This window comes from Poecile atricapillus, chromosome 1 (assembly GCF_030490865.1).
Source record: "Poecile atricapillus isolate bPoeAtr1 chromosome 1, bPoeAtr1.hap1, whole genome shotgun sequence".
NCBI classification, from domain to species: domain Eukaryota; kingdom Metazoa; phylum Chordata; class Aves; order Passeriformes; family Paridae; genus Poecile; species Poecile atricapillus.
The window spans coordinates 144,988,934-145,016,701 of record NC_081249.1 but is presented as its reverse complement, the minus strand read 5'-3'; the positions used below and the strand labels follow the sequence as shown (position 1 = coordinate 145,016,701).

The following is a 27,768-nucleotide window of genomic DNA, read 5'->3' as shown; positions in this document are numbered from 1 at the left end:
GCAAGACAGCACTAAGGACTTTGCAGTCAAAAGGTTTTCTGCTTCTTAGTGACCTTTCAGTTAAATGTACTACTCAGTGGAGTAACTGAGTTGATGCTGTGATTTTTTTTTTAAATTTTGCTTTACATTAGTGGATTGCTTTGCTACTTTTTGTTACTAGAGAACTAAGTAAAAGGTTCTCCTCTCAAAGTCTGGTATTCCTTGCATGTTTTGTTTTTCCTTCCATTTTTTATATTGTACTTGTGAAAACCTGTCATCATTTAAGCTGGTAGCAAGGGAACCTCTCAAGTGCACTTCTTTTTTTTTAATGTATTCAAGGAATAAACTGGCAAATATTTGAGATATTAAGCTAATTTCACACTTGTCATAAACTCCAAAAACTTCTGTATATTCAGGAGAATGGAAGAAGAAATGGAGGAAGCTCAATATTTCATCTTTAGCTATTCTTTCAGAATAAAAATAAAAAGCCTCGGCCAAAATCCAATTGATTTTATTTTTGGTTCCATTAAACTAATTGTACTTGCCCATTAGAATAATATTCCCAAAGTGGTCATGCTGACAGTATCTGATTCTGCTACAAGTCACCTCTTGCAATAAGGAAATGCATTATAGTGTTGGGAAATAGGACCTGGGTGGGGGGAAATATGTGTGTAGATATATAAATTTGTATGTATAAGAGGTTTTCTGCCTTGAATGGCAAATAAGTTTCTCAATGTTATGGGGAATGCAGTTGCAATGGAAAACACAATGTTCACATTTGTAATTAGGAAGAGTACTAAAAATGAGAGCAAATTGCTCAGTTCTGGTACTTCTGCTGAGGCATATCTAGCTGTAGTCTGGTATTGCAGTCTGTCGTGCCCTACTCTCCAATTTCTACATAGCAGAGATCCAACCTGCACAGACAAATCTAACTGCAACATTGGGTTGCATAATATTAATGTAATTAGCCTAATTTCATGTGAAAGATTCAGTAAACATTACAAAGAGATGAAACGATAATACCAAGACTAGGACAAAAAGTTAATGACCAATTACACGGGGGCAGTAAACACCTCTGACTTTCACAGTTAAATAAAGTCCCAGTTTCACCTGACTTGAGGGAAGACCTTTCCAGTTGTCAGCACAAGCAGAACAAATATGTATTCTCAGTGTCTTCACCATGCAGAGAAAGCTTAATTCAGTCATCAATAAATTAATCCTTCTTGCCCAAAGGAAAAATGTCAGGATGCTATAGAAGTTGTTACAGTATACATGCACTGTCCTGTCCACTAGAGTATGGGTGTCTCTTTTTCCAAGGGCTTCTTCCCATGTGCTGTTCATCTTGGGGAGTGAATGACATAATTAGGAAGTGCTCCTGTTTGCGGTTGGGATGAATGGTACGAGCTCCTTGGAAGTCTTCAGCGTGCTCTTGATGGAGGTGGCCACTGGCTCTGGTGTTACGCGTACAGCGTGAGCTGCAGCCACTGAAAGAAGAGTTAAAGGGTGGAAGAGTTGTTGGTGTCCTGCCACCAATTGTATGAAGACACCACCATCTCTAGCTGGAGGGCAGCTGCATGCTGTCAGCATGGCAGTGGGGAATTTTCTTGAGTCTCTTGCTCTTACTTCTCCTTCCCTTTGCAAAAAGTGAAGGGTGTTTTTAATGGTTTCCCTAACAAAGGGCATGCTTTGAAGTTGAAACTTTCTAATTTTTCTTAATAAGATTTTTAGAAGGCAAGAGCTATACTAAACCCCATTATCATTTAATACCATACCACTTTGTTTAATCTTAATTGCCTCATTAAAAAAAAAAAGTTTTTTAATGGACTTTAAAGATGATATTAAGGTGTCCTTCAGCACCAGCTGGAGTCTTATAGAGCAGCTGTTGCTGGCAGATCATGGATGTTTTCTGTGTAAAATTTGTAGTAAAATTTTAGGAGGTTTTGGGTTTTCTTAACCAATTGGGTGACAATTTTAGATGAACTCTATTCAATAGAGTTCGGCCTTGAAAACATGTACAATGATTAATAAAATTAAGATTTAATATTGTGACATTGTGTTAGACATACTCTCATAAAGCAGTTTACCTCTAGGACATTCAGCTTAATGATGCCATCTCCATCTTTGTCAAAGGCGTGGAATGCCCCTAAAGTAAGGAAACAAAAATACAAGGAGTAGATTAGGTTACTGTATGAGTAAAGATGATTCCCAGACAGGAAATCAAATGGTGCTCCCCTTGTGAAATGCCAACTTGTGCAGGTCTTTACTTGTGGGCTCAGCAAGTATTTCTGCTGCATTTTTCCTTAGTTAATTCAAGGAGAAACACAGTGGTTTCTTTTGCATTTGTATGAGACAACTTGTCATCTTAGATTCCCTAAGCACATATCTTTAGTAATTAATACCCTACACAGGCAGTAGTGCTGTGAACAAACTTCACTGTGAGTATGACGGGGCTCTGAGCAATCTGGTCCAGTGCAAGGTGTCCCTGCCCACAGCAGAGGGGTTGGGACCAGATCATCCTCAAGGTCCTTTTCAGCCCAAGCTGTTCCATGGCTGCATGGCTGTGTTTGGGGGCAGGAGGGGAGGCAGTGCTGCCACACCGGGGCAGCCACTCACGGAACATGGCGTCCAGGCGCACGAAGCAGCAGATGAAGCTGTTGAAGTCGATGTTCATGTTCTTGTCAGCGTAGCGCATGGTGATGATGTCGTAGAGCTGGTTGTTCAGCCGAAACCCTGCAGAGAAGCAAAAACAAGGCACAGTTGGGCCTCAGGAGGGGAAAGCGCTGCTCCATGAGGGGTTTGGCACGGGTGCTCCCCTGGCCTGGCCCAGGCTCAGGCTGGAAGGTCCTGCTGCAAGTGCTAAACAAAATGAAGTCAAGCTCTAAGGAGCTTCACTGTGTCCAGCTGCCTTCCTAAGCCAGGAGCAATGTTTTGAAGTTGTGATTTGGGAGGGCCCTTAGCATGTAAGTTACCTCAGGCTGTAAGCATGAAGAGGAGAGCTGCAGCCCCAGAGGGCCTGATGGCTCAGCTGGGCCTGCTGAGGGAAAATCAGCTAAAAGTGGGGGACAGAAATGAAGGAGGAAGTTGCTATAAAAACACAGTTAAACAGTGGTCAAAAAATAGACAAGGAAGCAACTCCTTGGTGTGATGGAGCCAAACTTTGGCACTGAATGCTGCAGCCTGTGCCTCTGCCTTGAAAGGGTCTGTCACAGTTCAGGTACAACTGTTTGTTGGCTAAACGCAAGGTCATGCACAGCTTACGTGCTGTAAGACTCTGAAATATTCTTGGCTCTAAGGTCAGGGCAGGATTTATTTAAATATTTTCTCTTTTTACATTGAGAACAGAAACCCAGAAAATAAAAATTACCCATAGTTCAGCAGGAGTCAATATCCAAGTGTAGTTTTGTCTTTAGCAAAGGATTACAGAATCACCGAGGTTTTGTAAAGCACAAGGTAGCCATTTGTTTCTGTTCCTTGATGTGCCAAAATACTACTGGAAGCAAGTGTCACTGAAATAATCCCATCTCGGTTTATAGTAATACTACAGATTTTCTGATCAAAGACATCATCTCGCTCCCTTACAGACCTGGTAAAGATATCTGTGGGGGGAGGGCTGCTCCCCAGGGGAAGAAGCACTCTGGTGTATCTTAGACAAGTAAGAGAAATCCAAAGCCTCTCTTTTCAGAATTAATTTCATTAACTGCAAATTTTGCAAAAATACTTTCTTCTCATTGTGCAGGTAGATGAGACTGAACCCACAAGTGTCTCAGTACTACTGAGAAACATTAACATGACTCAATGAATGTCCACACAATTGCCTGTGATGCAAACTTGGACATGGACCTGCTCCATCCTGGTTTCGGTGCTTGTACATTCAGGTTGAAGGTTTTCCACTGCTCTTGTTTGTTACTCACACAAATGTATAGAATCCACTGCTTAAAGGAGAGTAAATGTCTTCAGCACTCCCTGGTCTCCCTGAATAGTGGGACCCTGAGTAGGACATCCTTACGACAGCAAAAGATCACTCATTGCATTAAAGAAGAGCTGAAGAGATCTATTTGTCTGGAAAGACATACAAGGCTTGCCATTTGGATATTTGAGAAACTCTGCCAGTGGGGGAAAAAATGTTTTATCATTTCTATGGGATCTGTCCTTAAAAGGCACCCCAGTGTGTTCAGTGATCTCACCCTGTGATGCACCAAAACAAAACAAGATTTCTTCAGCTGCGGGACACTGCACTGGGGAAAGTACCTGCATCATTGACTGCATTGCGCATCTCATAGCTGTTAATGGTTCCTGAATGATCCGTGTCATAACGCTTGAAAATTTTCTGGAAAAAGAAAAGAACACAGCAACTGTAATAAAAACTTGTACTTCTCTTGAATGCACCCATTAAATGGATATGGGATGTGTGCCTCTGGCACCTGGAGGCTTTGCCACGTGCCTTATATTGCCACTGCTGAGCAGTCTGGGTTGTCAGCACAGTTTCTCTCAGTTGCAAAATAAAGTAATTTAGATCCAATCTCTGGGAAGCAAAAAAGCTCTCCCCTTGAGACTCTCCTTGTTTGACTTGAATTTATGCTGGTAATCCTCCCTCTTCATTGCCCTAATTAAGCTATTATTGAGGCCTGACTCTAGTTCCCATCATTCTCCTCCTTCAATTTGTATGTCTCTGTGCTATTTGCACTGGGGCAGCCTATACTTGAGAGATTCAGGCTATTTGCTTGGGCTGTGAAGTAGGATGAGAAGAGATGGTACTTTTCGTTTTCAAAGGTAATTCCCAATTATTTTTTAGCCTTTCTTTTTGGTGGAGTGCATGTGGAGCATTCTGGTTTTCCTGTAGAACATTTGCAGTGCAGAAGCTGTGAAGAACAGCAATACCTGCCAGCTTTTAATCTTGTCCCAGAGATGTCGAAATTCATCAAAGTTTATCTTCCCTGAGCCATCTGTCTGTCATGCAAACATTCAGGTAAAAAAACCCACAATATTTTTAAGATAAAATTACTTAAGTCTGTAACTACTGGTGAAGGGATGAATGTGAAACAGGGTTTGGAATCTCCTCAGCATTAAGAGTGGACTCAGCTGTGCAGTAAAATATTCATAAACATTTTGGTTATTGTGCATAGCATAATGCTTCAGGAGTGTGAAGTACTACTTATAAATTGCGTAGAAACAAACTTTGGGTACAGAACACAGCTTTGCCTCTGGAACTATTCTAGAAGTGCGTGAGTAGGATGTTTTAGTGGGCTCATCTGAAATACCTCCAAATGTGAAGCTCACTCAGTGCTTTTTAAGAAAACTGAGCTTTACTCTGAAGGGAAGCTCTTTCTGCCTTGCTTAAAATGAATTGAGAAATAAGCAAAATGTTGACTAAAGCTGTTTTCAAAAATGTGTTTAGGCTCCAACCATTATGGCTGTGGGTTGTAGTTACACTTTTGTTCTGGTTATGTTTGAATGCACTTATATTCTCTCAAAATTGTGTTATGTCAAACTGGAAAATTGAGGGTGGTTGTGGCAGAGGTAACCATGTGGAATCTTATAGTCTGTTTTATTGCGCTTGTTCCAGACAAATTCTGCCTGCATTGCAAGCTGAGCATGCAACAGAATATGTGATAAATTATAAACTTAAAGAGATAAATATAGTAAGTTTATTAGCAAGAACTATAATTACGTTGAGTTTGTTTTAAATATAATAATCAAAAAATCATGCTTTAGTACATAATGTGGCCAGTCTCTGATACCTAAAGAAGAATGTCATACTGACTGATTTATTCTGTAGCTTTCTTTTCGGGGATATATTTCTCTGCCAATTATGCTAATGTTGACATGACTGGAATTAAGATGTGCCAAACCAGGAGTGCTTTTTTATCTGACAACAATTTGCTGTTTTGTTTCCCTGGCTTACTAAGTTGTGTGTGTGTGTGTGGTGGTGAAAAACAGTGAACTCAAGTGGTTTCAAGCACTCCCTTTACACCAGAAAAGGATACATCCATTAAGGCAATCATGCTGCGGCAGGACTCCAATTCAAACCCTTCTGACCTTAGGTCCTTGTCTGAAACAAATGATCCCAGGTGAATACAAATCATTCAAATCAGCAAGTGATTTTCCTCTCAGGTATAACGCTAATCAAAGTAAAAGCCAAACCTACTTCCTTCATCCAGGAAGAAGTGGTAGGGAAATCTGAAAATCAGAGACTCTCGGTAATGTTATTGTTTGTGAATTAGATATTACTTTTCTTGACTTGTTATATACAAAAAAAACCTCTGGAAAACTAAACTAATTCTGGGTTACTAAGCAAGCAGGGTCTGTCGGTTAAAGTTTGCTAAACAGGGAGAAAGGTCTGACTCTCCACTAGAAAATTTTTAAAAGAACATTTGCAGAAAATTGCATTATTGTCCCATGTGTAGTTCCAATGAACATCTGCTCATTTCTAGATTATCAGTGCTAACAACCTGTAGAGACCATCTCTGTGAAAAGTTCAGCTTGTAAAGTCTCAGATGCAATGTCCATGGAAATGTAACTAGGAAATTTCTGAGTTTGAAAACATCAATAATTTTTAGAGTGCAGCTTGGGGTGGGGAGTTATGCTCTGTCACAGATTTCTTTCTCCAGGGTTAGTAAAAACATGCTCAAACTCACGTTTTTTTACGACATTATTGAGAACATTCCTAAGTTCCTCAGCATTGATCTCCATGTCCTAATGGAAATGTGGTGAGAATATCATTGGTTACAGCATTCTTTATGAAAAACAGTTTTATGGATGGATATGCTAAAAGTATGAAGTCTTTGGTCACTTTTCAATAAGGTATATACATGTTTCAAACCAGAGGGCATTCTACTTCACGTGAATATTAGTCCAGCTCTGTCTTGAGACTGCAGTACAAGGTAGACCTGAAGCTACCATACAGTGCTCTTAAACTAAGTGCTCTTAAACTAGAAGAACGACTGGTAATTTCAAGCCAGTGTGTAAGTCAAATAGCAAAATCAGAAAATTCCTGTGCCACATTTGCAGCCTACTTGATATATGCAGTTCTTTGATCTTTATATTTTTATCTTTAACTTTTCTTGGTAAGCATATAGCAGAGGGCACTGCATTTCTAACTTGTTTATACTTGCTGTGCAAAACAGCATCTTGTAGGAGAGATAGAAGAAAAAGGATGAATTTAAATAAGACTCCCTCAGACACGGTGGGAATAGCTTATACATACATATAATGATAGCTGTGTCCTTAATGGGGTTTTTATTTGATTTTACTTATCTCAAAATCACAAAGAGAATTTGATGGGAGGAAATTCAAGGGAAATTTTAATATTTAGTGTTTTGAATCAATGGAGTAGTTGATTTAGGAACTTTTGTGGCCAGGCTGCTTTGAGAGCAGAGACAGGGATTGATTGCATACTCACATCCCCTGCGATCTGTCGGAAAATATTCCTGAACTGTTTTTGTTCCTCACTCTCCTCATGAGCTTTTGCTGAAGAACGCTGAAAAGAGACAAGCAAAGAAGAGATACATTCTGAGCCCTGTGAGGAAGAGAAAGGGCCTGGATGGCTCACTTGCCCTTTTGTGAGGGATCATCTTAGTGAATCTGGAGGCACTTGGAGGAATGGGTTGTCCTCCCACTCCTTTCCCCATGTTTTTGTTAGTTGTGTTCCTTAAAACTGCCAAGTATTTAACTTCATCTCATTGTTCTCTTTCCTGTTTGAAGGAGCCTGAATTATTACTTCCACTGGCAGTTATCTTCTAATTTTTTGTTTCAAAATATTGCAAAAGAGAAGTTTGGAGCACAAGAAGCATACATGAGAATCAAAGAATGGTTTTAGTTGAAAGGGACCTTAAACATTTTCTTGTTCAAGTCTCCTTGCCATGGGCAGGGACACAGTATTTGCCTCCCAGCTGCCCTGTAGGCTATAATTGACCATGTGAGCACTCTTTATGATGTGGGCAGCCCCTTGCTGAAGACAAACAGCATATGAGACAGAGGAAAACAAGGAACATGAAGCTTTTCTAGTCACATGGAAAATGCAACCCTGAACTCTGAAACTGATACTGAAAAGGGAAATTAAAGTTATCGGTAACAAAGTGAATTTCTTGGCTTAGTTCTTTTCCTTTGTCTAAATGCAGAGGAAAGTTTAGATTGGTTCTCACTTCACCACCTGCATGCTCTAGCAGCCATGCAGGAGAGCAGCACCTTCCCTTTAAGCAGATGCTCCAGCCATGCCTCCAGATGCCACAAGCCTGGATGTGGGGACCTGGCTGTTAGAGACATTGAGTCTCACCCTCCTGCAGGCAGAAACTCTGAATTTGCTGCTCTGTTTTCTTCCTTTCTGGTAGCAAGAGAAATGAGGGGGGTGCTCCTGGGTTTGCCCATCATTTATCCTCTAGCCAAAAGGGACTAGGATAGAGGTGTGTAGTTTGTAACAGGAGAGGCCATGCTCATTGCCAGGAGCTTCTGAAACAAACCCTCATGCACAAACCCTCGGTTGTGGTTTGTGCATGTGCCCTCTTTAAGTGGTACTGCCTCAGGGGGCCGAGCGGGAGTGAGTTGAAGGTGGGGAAAGAATCTCTCACAAATGGGATTCTTGTATGAGAGAGCAACCAGGAGATGTCTTCAAGCTACTAAATCCCCCTGCAAAGCTGTTAAATACCTGAAGTGACAGTCTCTCTGTGCTCATGCTCATTAGATCCACATAAACTAGAGGAAAGTCATGTTAAGATGTGATGAGAAGCTGTTTAGTATCTCAGGACACCTCTTTGCCCTACTCCTGTGCTCTCCTCAGCCACTCTTTCATGCTAGCCAGACCAAGCCTTATTTCCCCCTCTGCCACTTGCTGCAGAAACCTTTTTATTATCTGCTTTGGTTTTTCCACCATCTTTGCCAGCATTTTCATCTGCTGTCAGCTCCTTATTGCTGTTCGCTCTGTCAGAGACGAAGATGATAGGCTAGAAGAAGAAGAGAGCAAAAGAGAAATGGAAATTACACAAGAAATAGTGGAAAATTTGCTTACAAGCATTCCATGGAAAGTGCATGCAGCAATAACTCAGGCTCTTGAGTATGATGAGAGAAGCCATTTCTTGGAATGAAAGAAAATAAAGAATAAAAATAAAAGTGAAAAATTTTCTGCTGTTGCTGCTCTTCTCATGCTAAAAAAAGCTGCAAAAGATTTTTTTTTTTTTTTGTTTCATTTTGGGTTTCTTTGTGTGGTTTTGTTCTGGTGCTTTAGTTGGTTTTTTATGGGGTTTCCCCCCTGTTTTTAAGCAAAATAGGCCTCCTAGATTCTCATCACTTAAACTGATGAGCTTGCCCCTCAATGAAGGGCAGTAGCACTGAAAACAAACCAAATGTAAATTGTACACAGAAAAGGAGTTATTTGTGTATGAGCTTGTTAGTTATGTGAAGCATATGTTCTTTCTCTATATTGATTCTTGAAGCACTCAGCTGGAAGCAGCCATGTGCAATTGTTCTGGTTTGGTGCATTTAAAACAAGTTAAAAACTGCTACATGATGTGAATGTATTACTCTAGAGTATTAATTACAATCAGCCTGTCTTGGGATTAAAATATCTGATTACGTTTTCAAGGTCCAAAATGTGTTGTGTCAAATCAAAAATAGAATCCTGGACTTTGGTGAGCAGAAACTTCAGGAAAGGGGAGTGGCTGCTGCGCTAGGCAATGGAAAGCAAGTGTGAGGGCACATGTCTGGAGAAGGGCGTGCTTTTCACTAGCAAGGGGTGTCAGGTTACCTGTGAAGGGGGTAGGAAGGAAGGACAGTTTGAGCAATCCAGAGGACTGAGCTGATAAAGCTGAATCATTTGTTACCCTTTCACCACCCCTTTGAGTGAGAGGGGTTTATGATGCTAATGCTATTTCCTTAGAATCTAATGTAGGAAGACAAAATCTTTGCTGCATGCAAATGGCCTCGTTTCCAGCACCCTTCATTAACTAGGTCAGTTTCCAGACACAGAGATGATTATAATACCAAGGAACTCTGCCCTTGCTCATGCATTGCACATGCTTCTTTGCCTTGCTGGCACTAAGCACATTGCACAGGTACCTACCTTGCCCTTTTTCTTCTGTGTGAAGAGAAAAAATTAAAAAGCGCTTGATCAGATTATGCAGAGCTGATGGCAAACTTTAATTTTTTTATTTTTCCCTTTCTCATGTTTATTTTTCCAGTTCCTATACTCATACAAATTTTCCCATTTGCTATATTTATACAGCTTTCAAATCACTAGAAATGAGGGAACATGCAGCCACTAAGAAATGGCACACTGAAAGAAACACATTGCAGAAACCATAGCAAAACTGTGTCTCATCTCCTCTGGGGCTTGGTCTGCTTGAACAAAATCTCTTTAGTTCTGAGTATTTATTTTCTCTTTCCCAACCTGCCAATTCCCTCATATCTGGACAGTTATTTTTCCCTATGACAGCAAACAAAAAGGGAGCATTTCTGAGCAAGGTTTGATGGAGCTCAGTTCTGTGCAACAGCATTTCCTCTGATTTTTTTTTCAAGATTAATTGTACTGTTAGCTCTAGTATATTCCCATAAAGATGTGTAAAACTCCACGGTGAAGAATTAGAACTTGTCATGGATGCTATTTTGAATCAGAGTGCTATTAGGATCCCTTTTCAGAAAGAAGGGACTACAAAATAAGGTGGTTTTCCTTTATTAGATATGATCCCAATTTTACAAAGAAAGGATCTCAGGGCACAGAGCTAGGCTTCCCTTGGTAAACGGATAATCTCCATGGATGGAGGCAAAGGCAATGCTTAGCATCCAGCTTCTTTATGCCAGGACAAGATTTCAAATCTGCAATAGTATTTTGGTCTCAGTCAAGTTCAGAAAGTAGTGTATATAAAGCAAGTGTCAACAGAACTATCTTGATGAGAAAAAACGTGAGAATTTGTGATAAATGTGCTGTCATTTGTAGCTGCAAATTATTTCCTGCTGTAGGTTTCCCTAGGTATCATATTCCTCTTCTCTCTACCCCTATACACAAAAGAGGACCAAGACAGTACTTACCAAAGGACGCTCTGCCTCAATCGTGTTTTCAACCTCCCTAAGTGGAAAGCAGAAAATAAATAAATCAGGAAAGTGACTGCTTCCAAAGTTGTTTGGTGTTTTAGGTGTTTTTTAAGCAGCTGCTTGAACTTCCCAAGCAGCCAGTAGTGTGGGCTGGCTTCCAGCATTACAGCTGCAGGCTCAAGGAGCAGCCTTTTCCCATTTTGAGCTGAACATCCCAAGTACCATATCCAGGATGGCTGCCTCCTGGCTTACGCCTGTAAAGAGCCTTGATAACCATGAACTGGAAGTAAAACAGAAGTACTTTGGCCTTAGTAAATGGCTAATGGTTTGTTTGCAAAGGATATCTTGCAAGCAGTAAGCTTCTCCAAAGACAATTCAAAGCAGTTTCTTGCTAGTCTATAAAGTCTATAAAGTAAGCTTGTGGGTTTGCAGCTTGGAGTTTCTAATGAGGTTAAGAAAATAAAAAGCAGGGTGTAGCAGACTGGTAACATGACTTTAGCAGACTAGTGAGGTCACTCCACCTATATGGCCAGATAAACGGCTCTGCAACTTACTCTGAAAGACTTCTTTTCTCTGAGAAGACCCTAAGGATGAATTCTCCCTCCTGGTGGGGGTCATATGTTGATGGGATGATGACGTACTCGCTGGGAGGTAACCGGAAGCGCTCAGAGATTTCTCGCATGTTTATGTAAGTCTTACTTCTAGCTTTGGAGGCATTGTAGAGGAAAAAATCCTTCTGCAAGTGGTGCTTGGTACCATGCATCTGCAGAACAAATGAGCCAATTTGTCTTCAAGGATGTCTTTCCCATTTCCCAGGTGGGTTGCCATGCAGGCAGTGCATGGCTGGGACAGTAAACACAGGAAGCAGCAGCTTAGCAAGCTGAGGAGTGGTGGTAGCCGGTGGCAGGTAAGGACTCTGTCACCTTTAAGTTGCTACTGACTGAGTCTATTTGGCTTCTGAGGGCTGTTCCAGAGCCCATCTGCAGATTGTGTGGCTGGCTTCTGCTGTGTAGGCACTTGTATCTGACCCTTTTGCTACATGCTGGGTTGTATGTAACCAAAGCTCAGACACTTTCCTTGGAGGGTATAAGGCAAGGAATAGTGTAAGCAAACTCCTGCATGCAGAGTGGTAAAGGGAAGGTGCTTTCAGCGGAAACATGTCCTTGTCTAGCCAAAACATGAGTTCTGAATCTAACAATATGATGATCAAACATTGCATTAGTTCAAATATGAAAATTAAGCCAAGAATTGTGGACTAAGAACACTTGCAGGCTGTTTTTTTCAGAAATAACCATCTGTAAGATAGCTAGCAAAGACAACATTCAGACTGTCAATCTCATGCTTTCCAAGTAACAAACTTCAGGTGAGCTAGTTAGCAAAACTTGTGATACCGGTGATTCAGCTGCTGTCAGGCTCAGAAAAAAATGTAATCTGTGCATTTTTAATAAGCTTTCTTCAATGTCTGAGAATACCATTAATTTTCTAAACAAATTCTAAGACTACAGAGAAAACTCAGTGACTGCAGAATGTAGGCCATTTGTATTATTTTTAGGAGTAAATGCAAGTAGTTTAGGGTGGTTCTGCATGGAGTGCAGAGGCTAAGCCCTCACAGGCACTGCTTCTGCATCTCTGACCAACTGTGCAAGTGATGGCCAGGCCACCACAGAAGACAAAAGAAGCACTGAGGAAATGGTCCAAGTGGAAATGGGATGCAAGTGAGAAAGAACTAAAAAATTACTCACAAAATGTTACTAATAAACACTCAAAGCAAAAAATTTAGCAGTTCTACTGCTGTTACATCCCTGAAAACAACCTTGACTGGGCAGTCTCTTGCTGACTTGCTGACAGGCACTACAGTAACACTAGCTGTGAGTATGCACCAAGATGTCAATCTGGCTCCGTTCTGCGCATACCTCTTTGGGCACCTGAGGGAGAAACAGAGAGAAGAAACAGTCAGAGCTGCAGGGGGAGTCTGCATGTTTATAGGTCATACAGAAGGGCATTCACCTAGAGTTCTGGGGACACAATAATTAAAATACCCATAGCCAGATAAGCACTTTCCCTCTTCCTTTCTAGGTTTCTTGGCATCTACAAGAAATCAGCTAAAATCTGAACCAAATATGTTTGTGCAAGGGACTGAGTAAATTGACTTTTTCATCAATTCAATATCAGGGACAGAGGTTAATTGCTACATATGAGTCTTGGATGTCTTTTTCCTTTTTCACACTCTTCTGCCAATGAAATGCCTAATTTCAGAAAGGATAAAAGGGAGATTGAAGAATATATAGGAAAGAGTATGCTAAAATCTGGCATTAGGTCACTATAAAAGCCTAAAAAGCATCTTACTTAATAGGTGGGTAAACCCTGACATTACTATGGTACAAGCAGTTAGAAAGACTTGAATTCCCTTCCTCTCTTCCAGATTTTCCAACTTCCTTGCAAAGCAAAAATTGCAATTGATGTAGTCAGTCTGAATGATTCAGTGGTAAATGCATACTGTCAGGATTTGTGACCACAGTGCAAAGACCAAAATCTAGAGCTGTTACCTCATAGATGGCAAAGCCAATGGTGTACAGGTTGGCTCCCAGCTTGCGCTCTTTCCTCCTGTTTTTCTGCATCAGTGCAACAAGGAAGCTGCAGATAACCTCTTCATCCTCAGGATCATCATCTTCCTCCAGGAGCTTCAAGCGATACTGGGGATTGGTCCAAAATGTATCTGAAAAATCCCAACAGAAAGCCAAAGAAAACATGTAAAGCTTCAGTCTTCTAATGGTGTTCATGATCAAAGAGAACTTTTAAGTTCCCTGCCTATGGCTCCTGAGGGAAAGGTTAAAATTGGGCTAAGACTTATGTGGGTTTTTTTACATATTATGGCTGTTCCCTAGTTGTAACAACTGAATAGCAAGTGAGGATATATGGAGAACTGTCATCTGATAAACTTCTTAAGTCCCTAAACCTATCGCTAATCCAAAAAAGTGAATTTCCCAAGTGAAACCTAACAGTTAGGGTGAAATTTTTCCCTTCTACTTGGGGTACTGTGAAGTACTTGAACAATGATTTTTTTTTTTTGCCATGGCTGCCTTTTGGGCTTACAATATTCTGTTACAGCATGGTGACAGAAGATTTCCAGCTACCAATCGCATGTCTTGTCCACTGAGGAAGCAAGGCTTTTCCTATGGCTGAGCACTATCCAGGCTGTGGTATGACTTAGCCTTTGGGATCTACCCTCGTCCCCATCAAAGAGTTCGTATCTCTCAGGACCCTTTCTTCACCTGGATAATTGCGGCAACCTCCAGCTGAGCAGCCTCTCACCCAGCGTCCTTCATTGACTGACACAGTCCAGGTCTGGAATTTATCCACTTCCAGAGTATCAGGTGTGAGGTTACAGATCTCAAGCTTTGTGAAGTGCCTCATGAAATCTTGAAATGATATCCTGGAGGAATTGAGAGGAAATTGAACTCAAATGGATTTACATGGTTGGCAGTTGTCTGAAAGACCCTGGGGAGGTGGAGGATGGTGACCAAAAGCACTGTCAGTACTGGGACAAGTTTGCAGTTGGGAGTGCCATGTTTTCCAAATGCTTTTGGTCTGCTGGTTGGTCAGTTACCACAGGTACAGCTCCAAACTCGGGGAAACTGAGCTGAGAGGATGGTATGTAGGAAGGGTGATGGAGAGCTTGTGGAAGTGTCACATAATTAGAAAGACTGTGCTGATGGCACTGAATAATCCCTGGTGGAAGAATGAGAGGATCACAGAGCAGGGCTTGTCGGGAATATGAAGGGGAGCAGAGGTCCCTGCAATGGTTTTAGCAGATTTGTAGTAGTGCAATGTCATTCATTTTTGCTATGATTGCATATTTCCTAGAGAAGCACTGGTTTTTGACTGATGCTCTCACCAGAACTCCCCATCTTCCACGACCTTGTGCTGCAGGCGGATTTTCTCTGCTTCATTAACAGAGTCCCACTCCTCTGACCTTCAAAGGAGTAAACAAGTTAGCTTAGATTTGCCATACACTTTTCATTAAAGTTTCTAAACTTTAGCCACAAAGAGTGAAAAATCATTTTGCTACCTCCACGTAATTTTTCCTTTGTAAGCCTTGAAACTACTTGTTCTCAATGCTATCCTCTTCTGCTCAAACAAAAGAAGCCATTGTTCTACTTCTCTCTGCCTTCCCCTTAGAATTCCTCTTAGCAGCTCTCAAACATCTGCTGAACTGTGTTAATTTTACTTAGCTTGAAGAAAAAGGTGTTTGCAGATTATCATTGCTGGTGTGCCAATTGAAATTCCTTTAAGGGAAACCCTGACATCTTGCTTTATTTAGTTCTTTCATAACTTAAAAAAAATTTCTGCTATCACATCTTGTTTTGAAAACAGACACTGCTGAATTTAATAAGCAGTAAAAACAGATTTAATGTGTCATTAAACTGGGCTCTCCATTTCCATTTATTAAAGTCCCTCTTAATATCTTATTAGGTACTCTTTTCTTTTTTACATCTTCAGCTAAGCACTCAATCAACTTCAAAATTATGACAAAGACAATTCAGATACCTCATCATTGAATATTAGCATTATAAACAAACTGCATAAAGGCAAATAAAGCTGCGACTTCTTTTTCAAATCACACAAAACTGTCTTACTCACTTGTCACTCCAGGCTCCATTCCATTCCACCTGGCCCCAGGGGTTTCTCAGCCTTACCAGGCGTATTTTCTCCCCTTTAAATACTGTCTAATTGAAAAAAGAAAGCAACAAGAATAGACTGAGGGTAGCTTCAAAAGGAAATGTTCTGCCTGTCACCGCACCCTTCAGTGATGGTGCTTTTCTGGGCCATACCCCAGCCCTGATCTTGGGGTGACTGTGGGAAGGCTGTAAGACCAGGAGGTGGCTGCCTATGGCCACCTTTGCCCAAGTGGGCATTTCCCCAGAAAGCTAAAACTTGGATAGCTTTCTTTGTCCACAAGATTTTTACTTATTTGAATATAATTTTGTTTCCTTAGCTCATCATTTGTTTCATGCCTCTCATGGCTTGGCTGCTGAGCGTGGGACCAGGCCAGTGGTGGCTGCAGCTGTGCACAGCTGGAGGGGAGCAGTGCACGTACCTCTTCCACGGCCGTCACGGAGTAGGCATGGCCTTTGACGAGCCCGCAGGACATCCGTGTCTCATACTGCATCGGCACTATGGTCTGTTAGACAGAGAGAAAAACCCGTGGGACTCATGCAAAACTCAGCTGCCTGCTCCAGGACAGGTGCTGCCAGCCAGGGCTTTCCAAGAGAGGGTGCTACCATTCGGGTGACGGGATTGTTTGGCTTCTTCTCCTCTTTGTGTTTGTCAAGGTGGTCAACCTAAGCGCCCACAGAATTCATGTTGATGATTAGGAAGGAGTGAATCATGAACTAAAAATGGAAAAAGTTGCTAATATCCATTGAGAAGGACATTTTCTGGTGTCTTTTTTGCTTTTTTGAAGGCTATGGCTTTTTGCACTTGGAACATAGCGGGATATAGCATGCTTAATCAAATACTTCGCTTTTTGTATTAGAAGGACTATTCAGCCTTTTCTGGGATAGTATGTTGCTGAATAGCTCAGTAAGGTTATTACAGGTTATTATGAACTGGTTAAACATCAGAGCAAATCAACACCTAGAATACTTTCATCTTTCCACATGAAAACACATTTAAACACCCATTTAATACACTGCTCCTGCTAACTGACACTCTTTTATTGCATCTAACTTTCAGAAAGGGCGTAACTCTGTTGTTCAGGTGTAAATACATTTGTTGTTTTAGTCATCAGCTTTTAGTGTGTCTTATGGATTTTTACTGGTTTATCTGTGAGATCTGGAATTGGGAGCAAGATGGCAGAAGCACACAGCCTGCTGTACTTGTACAGGGATCTCCATTATCAGTGAGAGGGGCAGACCCTGCCGTGTGCACGTGGACCATGAGCAAAACTTCCCCTCCTTCTTTGTGTCTGTTACTGAGAGATGCCTGCAAGGTCTTCTCAGTAATTCTGCTACCCCTTCTTGACACATCTCATGGCATGAAAAAGGCAGGGCTGGATCCTGGGGGAGAATTAGTAAAGTCACACAGGAATGGTCTCAGTTTGCACAGGGAGGATCTCATCCAAGTATTTCCTTGATGTTGCAACTGTTTTCCATTATTTCACTTCAGCACCTACTTGGTTTCATTTCCCTTGATTCTGTTTTCATATTATAACCTCACACCTATTTCCCTTTTTCTTTGTTTCTTCTCGTTGTTGCCACCATTACTTGACAGAACCCCTTTCTCTTCTTTCTGTTTAAGAACATTAACTCCTGGTGCTCTGGACTACATCTCAAAGTGCAGGTTTTGGAAGCATTTCATCTGCCTCTTTCTATCAGGAGTCCTGATTTTTTTCCTGGTGATGGTTCAGGAATGTGCAATAACCAACAGCTGCTGGGGCAACAAGTATAGAAAGAGTTTTGAAATCTTTCAGTTGACAGTCACCAAAGAGGAAATTCTCCCCCCAAACATGGGTGGTTTGGGCAGCTATGCTTGCAAAAAAAAGCTAGTCATACTGGTCTTTCCCAAAGAATGACATAATTTCAGTCTTTTAGAAAGAACTAAATATGGTTGTCAGAAGAGGAAAAAAATCAGCTATTTCAGCTGCAAATGCAGAAGAAAGTGTGCACAACCAAAAGTTTTGAGTGATGTAATTGTGGAGGATTTTTCTTTGTTTTTTGTTTTTTGGTTTTTTTTGTTGTTTTGTTTGTTTGTTTGTTTTTTCCCACCCTTCCCCACACCCTTGTAAAAGAAGAGATATAATTCTATTGTCATGGAAATGCAGTTCCCTAAAGGGCAAGGTATGACAACTGCCTGACACAGTGAAGGCAGCAAAGTGTCCCTCTACAGATTTGGAAGCTTCTAAGTTGTCCAGTATGGGATTTTTTCTTACAGGGTTTTAACATCCCTCTCTTTATTTTGCTAGATACTGAGGTGGATATGCTGGAGTTAATTTGTATTTCATCACACATATAACTCAACATGTTTTTCCTTTTCCTTGTTAGGCATTTTTAATGAGGATTTTGTTGGCAGTAATCAAAAAAGAGCATCCCTAGAGCAGACTCTCCTCCATTAAAGGGTAGAGCACCGTCTCAAAATAATTTCACAAAGAGCTTTTTTGCCTGGACTGTGAGCTATGCAGAGCTTGCTTTTTCCTTCTTTGACATTCCATGCACACTCAAGGATCTTGTTCTATTCTAGTATTTTAATTTTTTCCTTCTCTCCATCCTATTCAAGCAAGAGACTTGATAAAATCCACTAATTTCCACTAAATTTCTTGTTCTGCAAATAATAAGCCTGTGTCACAAGCCAGCAGCCCTTTAAAGCCTGAGTATCAGTGAAGCCCTCTAGCATCAGTCACTGTGTTGGAAAGCACTCAAGTCTTTTAACACACATGTAAAACAGCATCCATAAGAATATTTCATTAGTGTTATTCTGTGAAACCAAATAAGGACTTAAAAGCATAGGTGATATGTTTCTCTAACAGTTTTTAAATAAAAGCATTCTGAAGTCAACTGCTTAGAAGACATACCCAGGCTGGCCTCTCCTCCATCCCCTGGTAGTCTACAGTAGACTGAGTCATCTGTGCATTTTCTTGGTTCTTCACCATGCGAGCAATCAGTTCTCCAATGTTGCTTCCAGGAGCTGATCCATAGGAAAAGCCTAGGTCATCCTGGCACAGGGAAGGGGAGAAGAGTATCATGGCGTAGTAAAAGTTAGCCTAGATTACTTCTCTTTTCCCTCATTACGTCCATACTTTTCTACAGTGGTCAATAGCAGTGCTTGTTCTTCCCCCTTTACTGAAATATGGTAATCCATAAAGTATTAATTTTTTTACTTTTAAATTTCACAATAAGTGAAGACAGTCTGAAGCCATATTGACAATAAAATGTTAATGTACACACTTAACATCTTTGACATGAAGATTTGTGTCTTAACAGAATTGCAGCATCCTCACACTAACCTCATTTCACTAGGTTAGGGTCTTGAGGGGGAAGGGGTGCTGGTTTTGCCGATTGCACCTGTTCTTTCCACCTTTGTGTTCTGCTTCGGTCTATTTCCCTTTTGGTTCTCCCTGTTGGTGAGTAATGGCTGGTCTCTAGGGGGGATTACTCTATCTCCTAGAAATGGATGTTTTGTGTGTGGCCTAAACCAAGCAGTTCCAAAGGTGGTACATATTTGGGTAAGAATGGAGAGGTCCCTCTCCTCTGTCATTTCTTATCTGCAAAGTTCATATGGACTCACATCAATGGAACTGGCCATGAGGGAGCCTCTGTCAATGGCATGTTTCATGATTTTATAAATATCTTTAGGGGCATCCTTTATCTCGTAGAACTCTGTGACTCCTCCAGTGAAGTCCTCCATGGCTTCAGTGGTGTTGCCTCCCTTCAAAGCTTCATATGACCCATGGAGTCTTGAAAAGAGAAAAGAAAAAGATTCTTTGACACAGGTATAGATAGCTACCTATATATTTACATCCATCTTGTGTGTGAATAACTACAGCTATGTAAACACATATACTAAAAACCCTCAAACCATCTGTCTGCTAACTCACAAGTTAAAAGTTCTAAAACATGCCACCTGTGCACATAGAAAAAAAAAGAAAGATATGCTGAAAATCAAATGTAGACTTCTGAATGAGTAGCAAAACTTCCTAGAAAATACACTTTAACCCATTCCCAGCTCCCAGGCGTGGGAAAAAGCACTGACATATTCAGGTATATTCTCTGTGTGCTTCTAAAGGCTGTATGCAGTGGTTTAAGCACTGTCCCAGGCAGAGCCCTGCTGGGGAGCCCGGCACAGCCCATGGTTCGCTTTACTTTGCATAGGCCTTTTCCAGGAGGGCACTCCAGAACTCGTTGCGCTGGGAGGACTTGGTGAAGACCAGCTGGTTGTTGTAGGTGGGTAAGCAGTCATCGATGACAACATCCACCCAGTCTCCATAGCGCCAGAACTGCTCAAAAGAAAACAGGAAAAACACAAAACTGGATTGACTTGGTGCAGGGAGTGGGGAAGCCTGGCTGAAAAGTCAGGGTGAGAGAGGAGAAATGTGGAAATCAACTGCTTTGAAATGTGGCCAAAACTGACAGCTACTGTGAGGAAGGCAGCTGTACTGAATGTGCCTGGGAAAAAAAGGTTCTTTAAGAGAACCAAAGGAAATGTGAAAGCAGTCAATCTTTTCCAAATATGAAGTTCTTTGATAATTTGTTATAACAGACCAGCTATTTGTAGGCCTAAAAATAGCTGCTCCTGCCAAGTACCTGCGTGTCTGTGCTGGCTGTAGTGCTGTATCTGAGCAGTGAGGCAGGACCAGGCATCTGTTGTTATTCCTCACACCCAGGGCACCACAATCTGCAAATGCTTCCTTGGTGGGTTAGTGCTCCCTAACTGCTTTTATTGGCTGTCCCTTCTGTGACTGCCCTGATGGACGAGTTTGCGGTGAGACAATTCAATCCCTTTTCCTCCCTGCTGTCACTCAGGCTTCCAAAGAGTGGAGAAAAGAGGGAAGAGCGTGCCAAGAGCTGAGCCTTGAGTAAATGCGTATGCTTACCACTAGACGGAGCGACTCACCTGGAAGTGAAAGATACCAGCATAGTTTTGTATGAAGGACTGGTCATGAGGTATGACTCTACAGAGTAGTTTTTTATTCAGTGTCAGGCAAGCAATGGCAGCCAGAAACCAGCAGTTACCTGTAAATGAGCAGAAGCAGCTGATAAAATGGAGAGAGCAACTAGAATCAAAGGGAAAACCTGAGATATTGCCAAGTGACATGTTGACTCTCAGTAGAGCATGAGTCTCCATGTGTTCTGCAGTACTTTAGCACTTTATCTATTTGTGCTCTAGAAATGTTCATGGGCATTGTTCATGGCTGAGTGTACAAATAGGATAAACAGATGATATTCCCTGTACTTTAGAAAAAGCCTAAAATCTGATGAGCACTGTTACCTGCATTAAGAATTCCCTGTGTAATGTGAATCTTTCACTAAAAGTTCTTGCCTAGATTGCTACTGAACAGATCTCAACAATTTTCTACAGAGTAAAGGAATAACTGAGATAGAGGATTTCAGATACCACCTTGGAAACAAGAGAAAACTGGGAGCTAAACTATGATGCAGATTTTAAAAAGTGCAGAGTTGAAGTAAGAATTTCATACCTAATTCTCCTTGGCAGATATCTGTTCTGTTGGCTCCACCAATAATAAACCGTGGATTTTCACAGATTTCCTGCAAGACAGAAATGGATGACCAGGAATAGCATATATTATGATGCCTGTTTAGCACAGAAGTAAAGGCAGTTTTAGAACATTTTCCTATAGGATAGCTTGTGGTATCAAAAGCTCTCTCCCAGTTTTCATCTGTAGAGCTTCACTATGAAAATGTTTTGGAATCTGGATGTTCCAGAGTTTTCCCCATGCATCTACAGGGTATCAATAGCTCCGTATTGAGCCTGGGGTGTTCCCTCTGTATTGGAATGTGAAAACACATTGAAATGAGAAGAATTGGGGAAAATATTTTTTCCGCACAGTAATGAAAAAACCAAAACATTGAAGGCAAGAGCAAGCAGATGAAAAAACCATCAGGGTACTAGGCTAAATTATTTCAAAATTATCTTATGTCCACCTTACAGTAACTGGTATGCTGGGGCATTAAAAGGGTTGAAGAATGCATTTCATTGGTAATGAACCCCACCATTACTCATTCTTAAAATTAAAGGATCATAAGTTTAATTACCAGAAATAATCAGTTGCTGGTTAAGAAATTTTATTATTTTCCTCATGTTGCCATATTTAATTGACAATGCTGTATTCAAAAATATGTACAGATACCACCTCTGTCTCTGAGGACAGGTCTTTTGTCTTGCACATTGCACAATATATTGGGTTTGTCAGTATTTGTACTAGAACAGAATGGGTATAAGATGCTGTACAGGCATAAACAATTAAGATATTTCTGCAGGGAGGGAAGGCAAAATGCAGCGAGGTGGGACAATTGCAGGCTTACATAGCCCTTTTCTATAATGGATAAAGACTGCAGTGTAGAGGAAAACCAAGGAAAGTAGTTCCTATAACCTGTCCTACAGAGTAAAAAATGTGCCTGCTTTATGCTTTGAGTCTGTCATACTCAAATACTTGATATGGAGAAGAATAAGAAGACACAAGTTCCGGATGCATCTCTTGTGAGGGTAAGGAAAGAAAGATATTGCAATCTGAGGAGCACTGTCCTGAGCAGCTGCAAATTGGGAAGAAGACGAAGTATAGTCCAAGAGCCCAATCTGTTGAAAGATATTGGGACTAGAGTGGGAAGGGGACAGAACAGACAACTGACAATTGCTTGTGTGGCAGCACACATGGGCAGCTGATTCTATCTCTATAGTCTAAAGCTTTTTACTCATATCATCAGGGTAGCTCTGGACTTTCCCAGACTCATGCTTCAGGTCTAGTAGTTTCACTTGGTTCAAAGCCACTTTTTTCTCCTTCACAGTTATCAGAAGAGTTGTTTTGATGTAAGTATTTGGATTAGTCATATAGCCAGAGACCAACTTCTGCCACCCTCCCTACCACCAACCCCTGCAGGCACTATCTTTTCCTCGAGGGAAGGAATGTAGGGATTGTCCTGTTATTTTGGGCCTTGGTCAGCTGTTCGGGTCCTGTTCTGTCAAAGCAGATGTTTGAGATGCCTTCATGCTTTTCTCCACTCACTTGCTTTGTTTAAAATATTCTTCCTCACATTGCTGTGGTGCTCTGCTAGCACAGTCTAGCACAGTCACTAGTCTGAGATGCCAGGTTTTTGGTTTGTGTTTTTTCCAATTCTATTATTTTATGTTGGATCGATTTTGCTCTTATTGTAACTAGCTTTGAAATCCAGCATGCTGTGTTTTAGTTGAAAGTAGTCAGGTGCCACCTAGGTGTTTCCAAATATTAAATGTACAATGATGTGTTACTCAGAGCCATTTATTGCATCTTGGGGTCATTTGTTTTGTAGGATGCTTGGTAAAGGCATGCAAAGGAGAGAATCATGCAATTGTCATATGGCCTGGTTTTGCTATGACAGAAATGCTTTTCTTACATTTCTTTATGAGGACCAGGTGTGTATTGCACACTGTGGATATTATTTTAATTTCTATTTCCCTAGTTCATCTCCAGCTGTGCTAGCTCTGGTTACTACAGCTGAAGTTGCAGAGAAAGGTATCAAGATCTTCCAAGGCTGAAGTACTCAGTCAGCAGAGTCAGATAACCTGGTGTCCAAGCTGCAGGTGGTAGGCCTGTCCTTCCAGTCTTCCTGGCTGAGCAAGGGATTGCTCTTCATCTCCTAGGTCAAGTTATCACCGAGAATCCCAACAGGCTGCACTTCATTGAGGCAATGATTCATCTTTTAAAAGAGCCTCCTCTGATCTGAGTCCCTCAGACTGTCTGGGAACTATCCAAAGGATCTTTGTGTTGCACTGGGTTGATCCAGTTCAGAATGCAATTTCATTACAAAGAGTCAGTTACAGCAGGGAAAACAAAGAATCCCAGGAAAAAACCTAGTGGTGGTGCATGCTGCTTTCTGGGAAGAGATTACTTATGAGTCATTTGGAAGGGAGCACTGGAAAATGCAAAGCCAGCATGCAACTAAAAATGGCATTTGACCTTTGTTATATTTTCATTAGCTTTTCTTCTGTATCAGGAGGAAATCTTCCAGTCAGCTTATACTGCTGCAGACATTCATTCCTTTAAAAACTGCTGTTAATAAACTATAGCATTCAAAGTAAATTCCCTAAATTGATCCTATCAAAGAGAGGAAGGATCTTTTTCCACCTAAGACAATTTGTAGTCTCATTGTCTCTTGTGGTCTAGACCATGCTTTTAAATAGCTGTGCTGCACACTTCAAGGCATAGCTCAGTGTCAGACACCAAGCTGGTTTTAGAGATTCTGAGCTGGATAATCTTCATCTGAAAGTTCTGTCTTGGTGGCACTAACTGCCATCTTTGCTTTGGGGCATGACCTGCACAGGCCCACATTTTGTGATTACTAAATTCCAATAGCTTCACGTGTGCGCAGTAGATGATCTGACTGATTAATTTTCATTCCAAGCAGAATCCAATAGTTTGTTGACTTGATTTTATATGCATTCATTATTAAAAGAGAGCTTCTTCTGGTGATTTTCTCGCTATGGAGAGGATCACCATAGGGAAGTCATTGAATTTGGTGGGTAGTGCTGTGACTTGGCTGTGAGGAAGGAGAATGACATTGATGCATTTGAAAGCACAATGTCACAGTAGAGCCTGCCTATGAAGACGCTGGTGTCATTAGATCCAAACAGGACTGCAGCAGGACCTCTTAATATTCCCTGTCATGTTAAAACAGACTTTTTCTCAGCTCTCAAAGATCAGTGGCCTCATCCTTGCTCTCAGCTGTGAGAAATTCCCACAGGCAGCATAGTTGTGAGAGGCACAGCCAGCCAATGAGCTGGATATAACCTTTTGCAGGTGTAAACTGCTCTTTGGGCTTCTTTTACCTGCTGTGGGTGAGTGATTAATTTAATATTTTGCATTAACTGAGGGAGACTTTATTCTCCCTCTATGTATCCAAACCATGGTCATGCATACTCTGAACAGAAACACTGGAGGGATGGATCCTGCAGTCTTTACTCAGGGAAACTTTCAGAGCTCTCACTTGGCTTTTGTCCGAATTGAGTTTTAGGAGGTCTTCTCTGTGCATTCATGTCGTGGCATGGCAGTCACCAGCTGGGTAGAATTACAAGGGCCTTTTTGCTGCCCCCCTGCCAGGGCTGCCAGCTGCCCTGCACGGCACCTGTCCTTCTGTGGGTAAGGGACAAGGCCAGTCCTCATGCATTAACTACCTCGCAGCAGGAGAGGACAAGCTTTTTGGGAGGTGGCAGGGGAGGACCCAACCTCTGGGTAGAGGGGCTTCGATACAAATTGATGAGGTGACATGACTAAGGTGACTCAGGATGCCAAAGAGTTGGGAATAGGTTGTGCATTTCCCAGCCCTCTGTTTTAAGTGGGATGATAGAGCACATTGATCACTTGTTTATTTGCTGTATCTGGAGGTATGTGGCACATAAAATGCCACAAGGAAAGATCTAGACTGGTCAGCATTAGGATATTCTCTCAGGACTTCTGAACTCTGAGGTTTTTTGTTTTATTTCTTTTAGAGTACATTATCAAGTTTTATTCAATTACTGACCTGAATTCCAAAGTAATTAAAATTATATTTTTATATAATTTTATAATTTATATTTTATAATTATAATTTATTGTAAGTATAAAATATATACTATTATTATATTTATATATATTACATATAATATATAAATAATATATTAAATAAATATAGTTATTATATTTATTTCTTTTATATATTATTATAATTATAATTTATTTTAATTATATATTATATAAAATTTATATTTTATAAGCTAGTTTCTTTCTTTGGGGGGGTAAAAAAAAGCCACTGCAATTTAACAAGAGCAGAAGTTGTCCGTATCTTTACAGACTATTACAAAACACAGCCCGTGCAATTGAGTTTATGTGGTGCTTCAATGATTGCTTTAACCTGTTAGCAAAATACTCTTTAGCCCAGTATTACTCCTTCATATTAATTTGATTTTATAAAGTCTTGGCTTGTGTCAAAAAAAAGAACAGATAGCTTTGGTTTTGAAATTGACATTGTATTTTAAATCTTACAGGTCCCCAGCCTGTGGCTGCTACATGAATAATAAGTCCAAACTTACATATTTATGACTGACTTAAAGAAAAGTCTTCGGAATTGAGATCCTGGTCTGAACTTTTCCAATAAGAAAGGCTTCATTTGTGCCTGCACAGTTATATAAGACGAGTCTGAGGTTATATTGTGCATTTCTTTTGTTTTGATGCTTTCTAATGTGCCACTTGCAGTCTGTCTGCCGCAGGGTGCTGACACTCATGCACTGTACTGCTAAATTGCTTCCCTCTGAAGAAAGAGGGGAAATCCCATCCCTTTACATGACTGACTTGGGGCTGCATTTAAGTTATTTGCACACTTTTCCAGGGGCTGATGTAGCCATGGGGATGATGAAGGAATGAAAGGGCACAAGTGCACAGGGCACTGCAGATGGGGGACTCATTTTGATCCCTCTACATTACTCAAGCTGTTATTGTGACAGAAGCACGTGGCCTTCCTCCACGTCTGTAAGAGCCACCCACAAGAGCTCATGGTCTTTTGCTATTCAGTTACACTCCCGTGGTCAGTTTTATCTATCACCACTGACTTTGCCACCGAAACACAGGTTTGGGCGCAGGGGAAGTATGGCAAATATAAAAGAGGTGGCCAAAAACTGCCGGAGAGAAGGAGCTGTGGAGGCTCCTCAGAACAATACCCCCACAGCAGGGGCCAAGGCACTGCTCTAGGGGATGCCTTGCTGCAGGGGAGCAACTGCCCAGCAGATATGACAGGGAAAAAGTGTAACTCCTCCTGAAGTAGGAGGGAGAATCAATTGGGAACTGAGCTATTAGTCCTCTGCCTCTGTGAGAGAGACTGAGAAAAAAAGATAAAAAAGAAAAGGTAGGCTGCCTGAGGAATTCCCATAAAACAGGAGAATGAATGGGATGACTAGCCAAAAGTGGGTCTTCATAGTGATTAGAATACCCATGTTTATGGTAAGCGGGATAAGCAATCCCACAACTGATTAAAAGCACGTTTCAGACCATAAACCATCCTTTCATTTTCACACATGAGAAAAATGGCAGAATACCAAAATAAAGGTGTAAGTGAAACAGGGTAGTGTTAAAAAAATTAAGCCTCAGCAAATCCAGTAACTTGTTGCAGAATGGGGGGAGTTTTTCTTTAGTACTTTCAGACCAGAAAATCCCAGGCAAACCATGCAAGAAGAAAATTAAACTCCCCATATCTCTTTCTAAGTATTTAATTCAATCTCTTTTTGTTGTTGTTGTTTCATTACGTTTTATTGTATTTTAGTCGTTATATACACATTGCCTAACCTTTCACAGCCCTGGATTGTTATCTTCCAGGAGAGCTCTAAGGAAACGTATTTCCAGTTTATTCCACCTGTCTATCCAGCACACAATTTCTGCAAAAATGTAAACTCAGGGTGTATACTTCAATTGACAGAAAAAGGCAATCAGCAAACATGTTACTTACACGTGGTCTTTTCCATTCAAACTTGACGGGGCTTTTCTGGCTGTAGAAAAGTGACGACTCATTTGGTGGGAAATCGGGATCTTCATAGAGAACATTTTTCTCCAGGCACTTCTTGTGAAGCTCTTCATAGGTCTTCTCCTTGACGCTGATAATGGGCTGATTGCGACTAATAATGGCAGAATAAATCCCCCCTGTGCCCCCTCCTGTTCCCTCCGTAGTGCCAATGGTGGCGCTGGGGACTGACCCAGCAGCTGTTTGCTGAGCCACCGCTGCATTTATGGCAGTCGGCATGGGAATCAGGCTTACAGCAAATGCTGAAAGACAGCAGGATCTTGCAAACTGGAAGGAAATTTCAGAGAAGAGGAAGTAGCTGTGCAAACCGTCTTTTCTGTCTGTTGAAAGCCTTCTAGTCAAATTTGCAAGCCAGAAAATTCCATGTGGTTTCGCATCCTCTTAAAGGACAGTATTTTGTCATCAGAAATCGCAATTTGTTCCTTGATGTGGGGCAAGATGATTATTTGGCTCTGTCCCGTATCCGAGTTGTATCTACAGCGTGTGTGTGCTGTCCTGTGTGTGTGAGTGTCCAGAA

General features: G+C 41.2%; 1 protein-coding gene across 2 annotated transcripts; it reads right to left on the bottom strand.

Annotated features, from left to right (window-relative positions):
- Positions 1 to 474: 474 nt before the first annotated feature.
- On the bottom strand, positions 475 to 27,768 carry CAPN3 (calpain 3). 2 transcript variants are annotated; one of them, XM_058842331.1, is made up of 24 exons: positions 27,180 to 27,768; positions 21,191 to 21,260; positions 20,608 to 20,726; positions 19,857 to 19,990; positions 19,282 to 19,450; positions 18,569 to 18,709; positions 16,097 to 16,180; positions 15,640 to 15,725; positions 14,894 to 14,971; positions 14,271 to 14,431; positions 13,545 to 13,714; positions 12,912 to 12,923; positions 11,553 to 11,761; positions 10,996 to 11,032; positions 10,031 to 10,045; positions 8,814 to 8,915; positions 7,379 to 7,456; positions 6,615 to 6,672; positions 5,964 to 6,028; positions 4,858 to 4,926; positions 4,228 to 4,306; positions 2,593 to 2,709; positions 2,064 to 2,122; positions 475 to 1,463 (listed from the first exon to the last, which is right to left on the bottom strand). In XM_058842331.1, exons 1-24 carry the CDS (start codon positions 27,468 to 27,470, stop codon positions 1,437 to 1,439), a joined length of 2,430 nt encoding a protein of 809 aa, XP_058698314.1. In that variant the 5' UTR covers positions 27,471 to 27,768; the 3' UTR covers positions 475 to 1,436. The 2 variants fall into 2 exon arrangements, with proteins under 2 accessions (XP_058698314.1, XP_058698322.1); XM_058842339.1 differs by lacking the exon at positions 10,031 to 10,045 and having other exon boundaries at positions 10,981 to 11,032.

Excerpts from the sequence above, each read along its gene's own strand:
- CAPN3 (XM_058842339.1), bottom strand. The coding sequence starts at position 27,470 with ATGCCGACTGCCATAAATGCAGCGGTGGCTCAGCAAACAGCTGCTGGG. Across the intron at positions 14,432-14,893 it reads GTGGAAGATGGGGAGTTCTG|GATATCATTTCAAGATTTCA; the intron begins GTGAGAGCATCA and ends CAATTCCTCCAG. Across the intron at positions 2,710-4,227 it reads CAATGCAGTCAATGATGCAG|GGTTTCGGCTGAACAACCAG; the intron begins GTACTTTCCCCA and ends GCTTCTCTGCAG.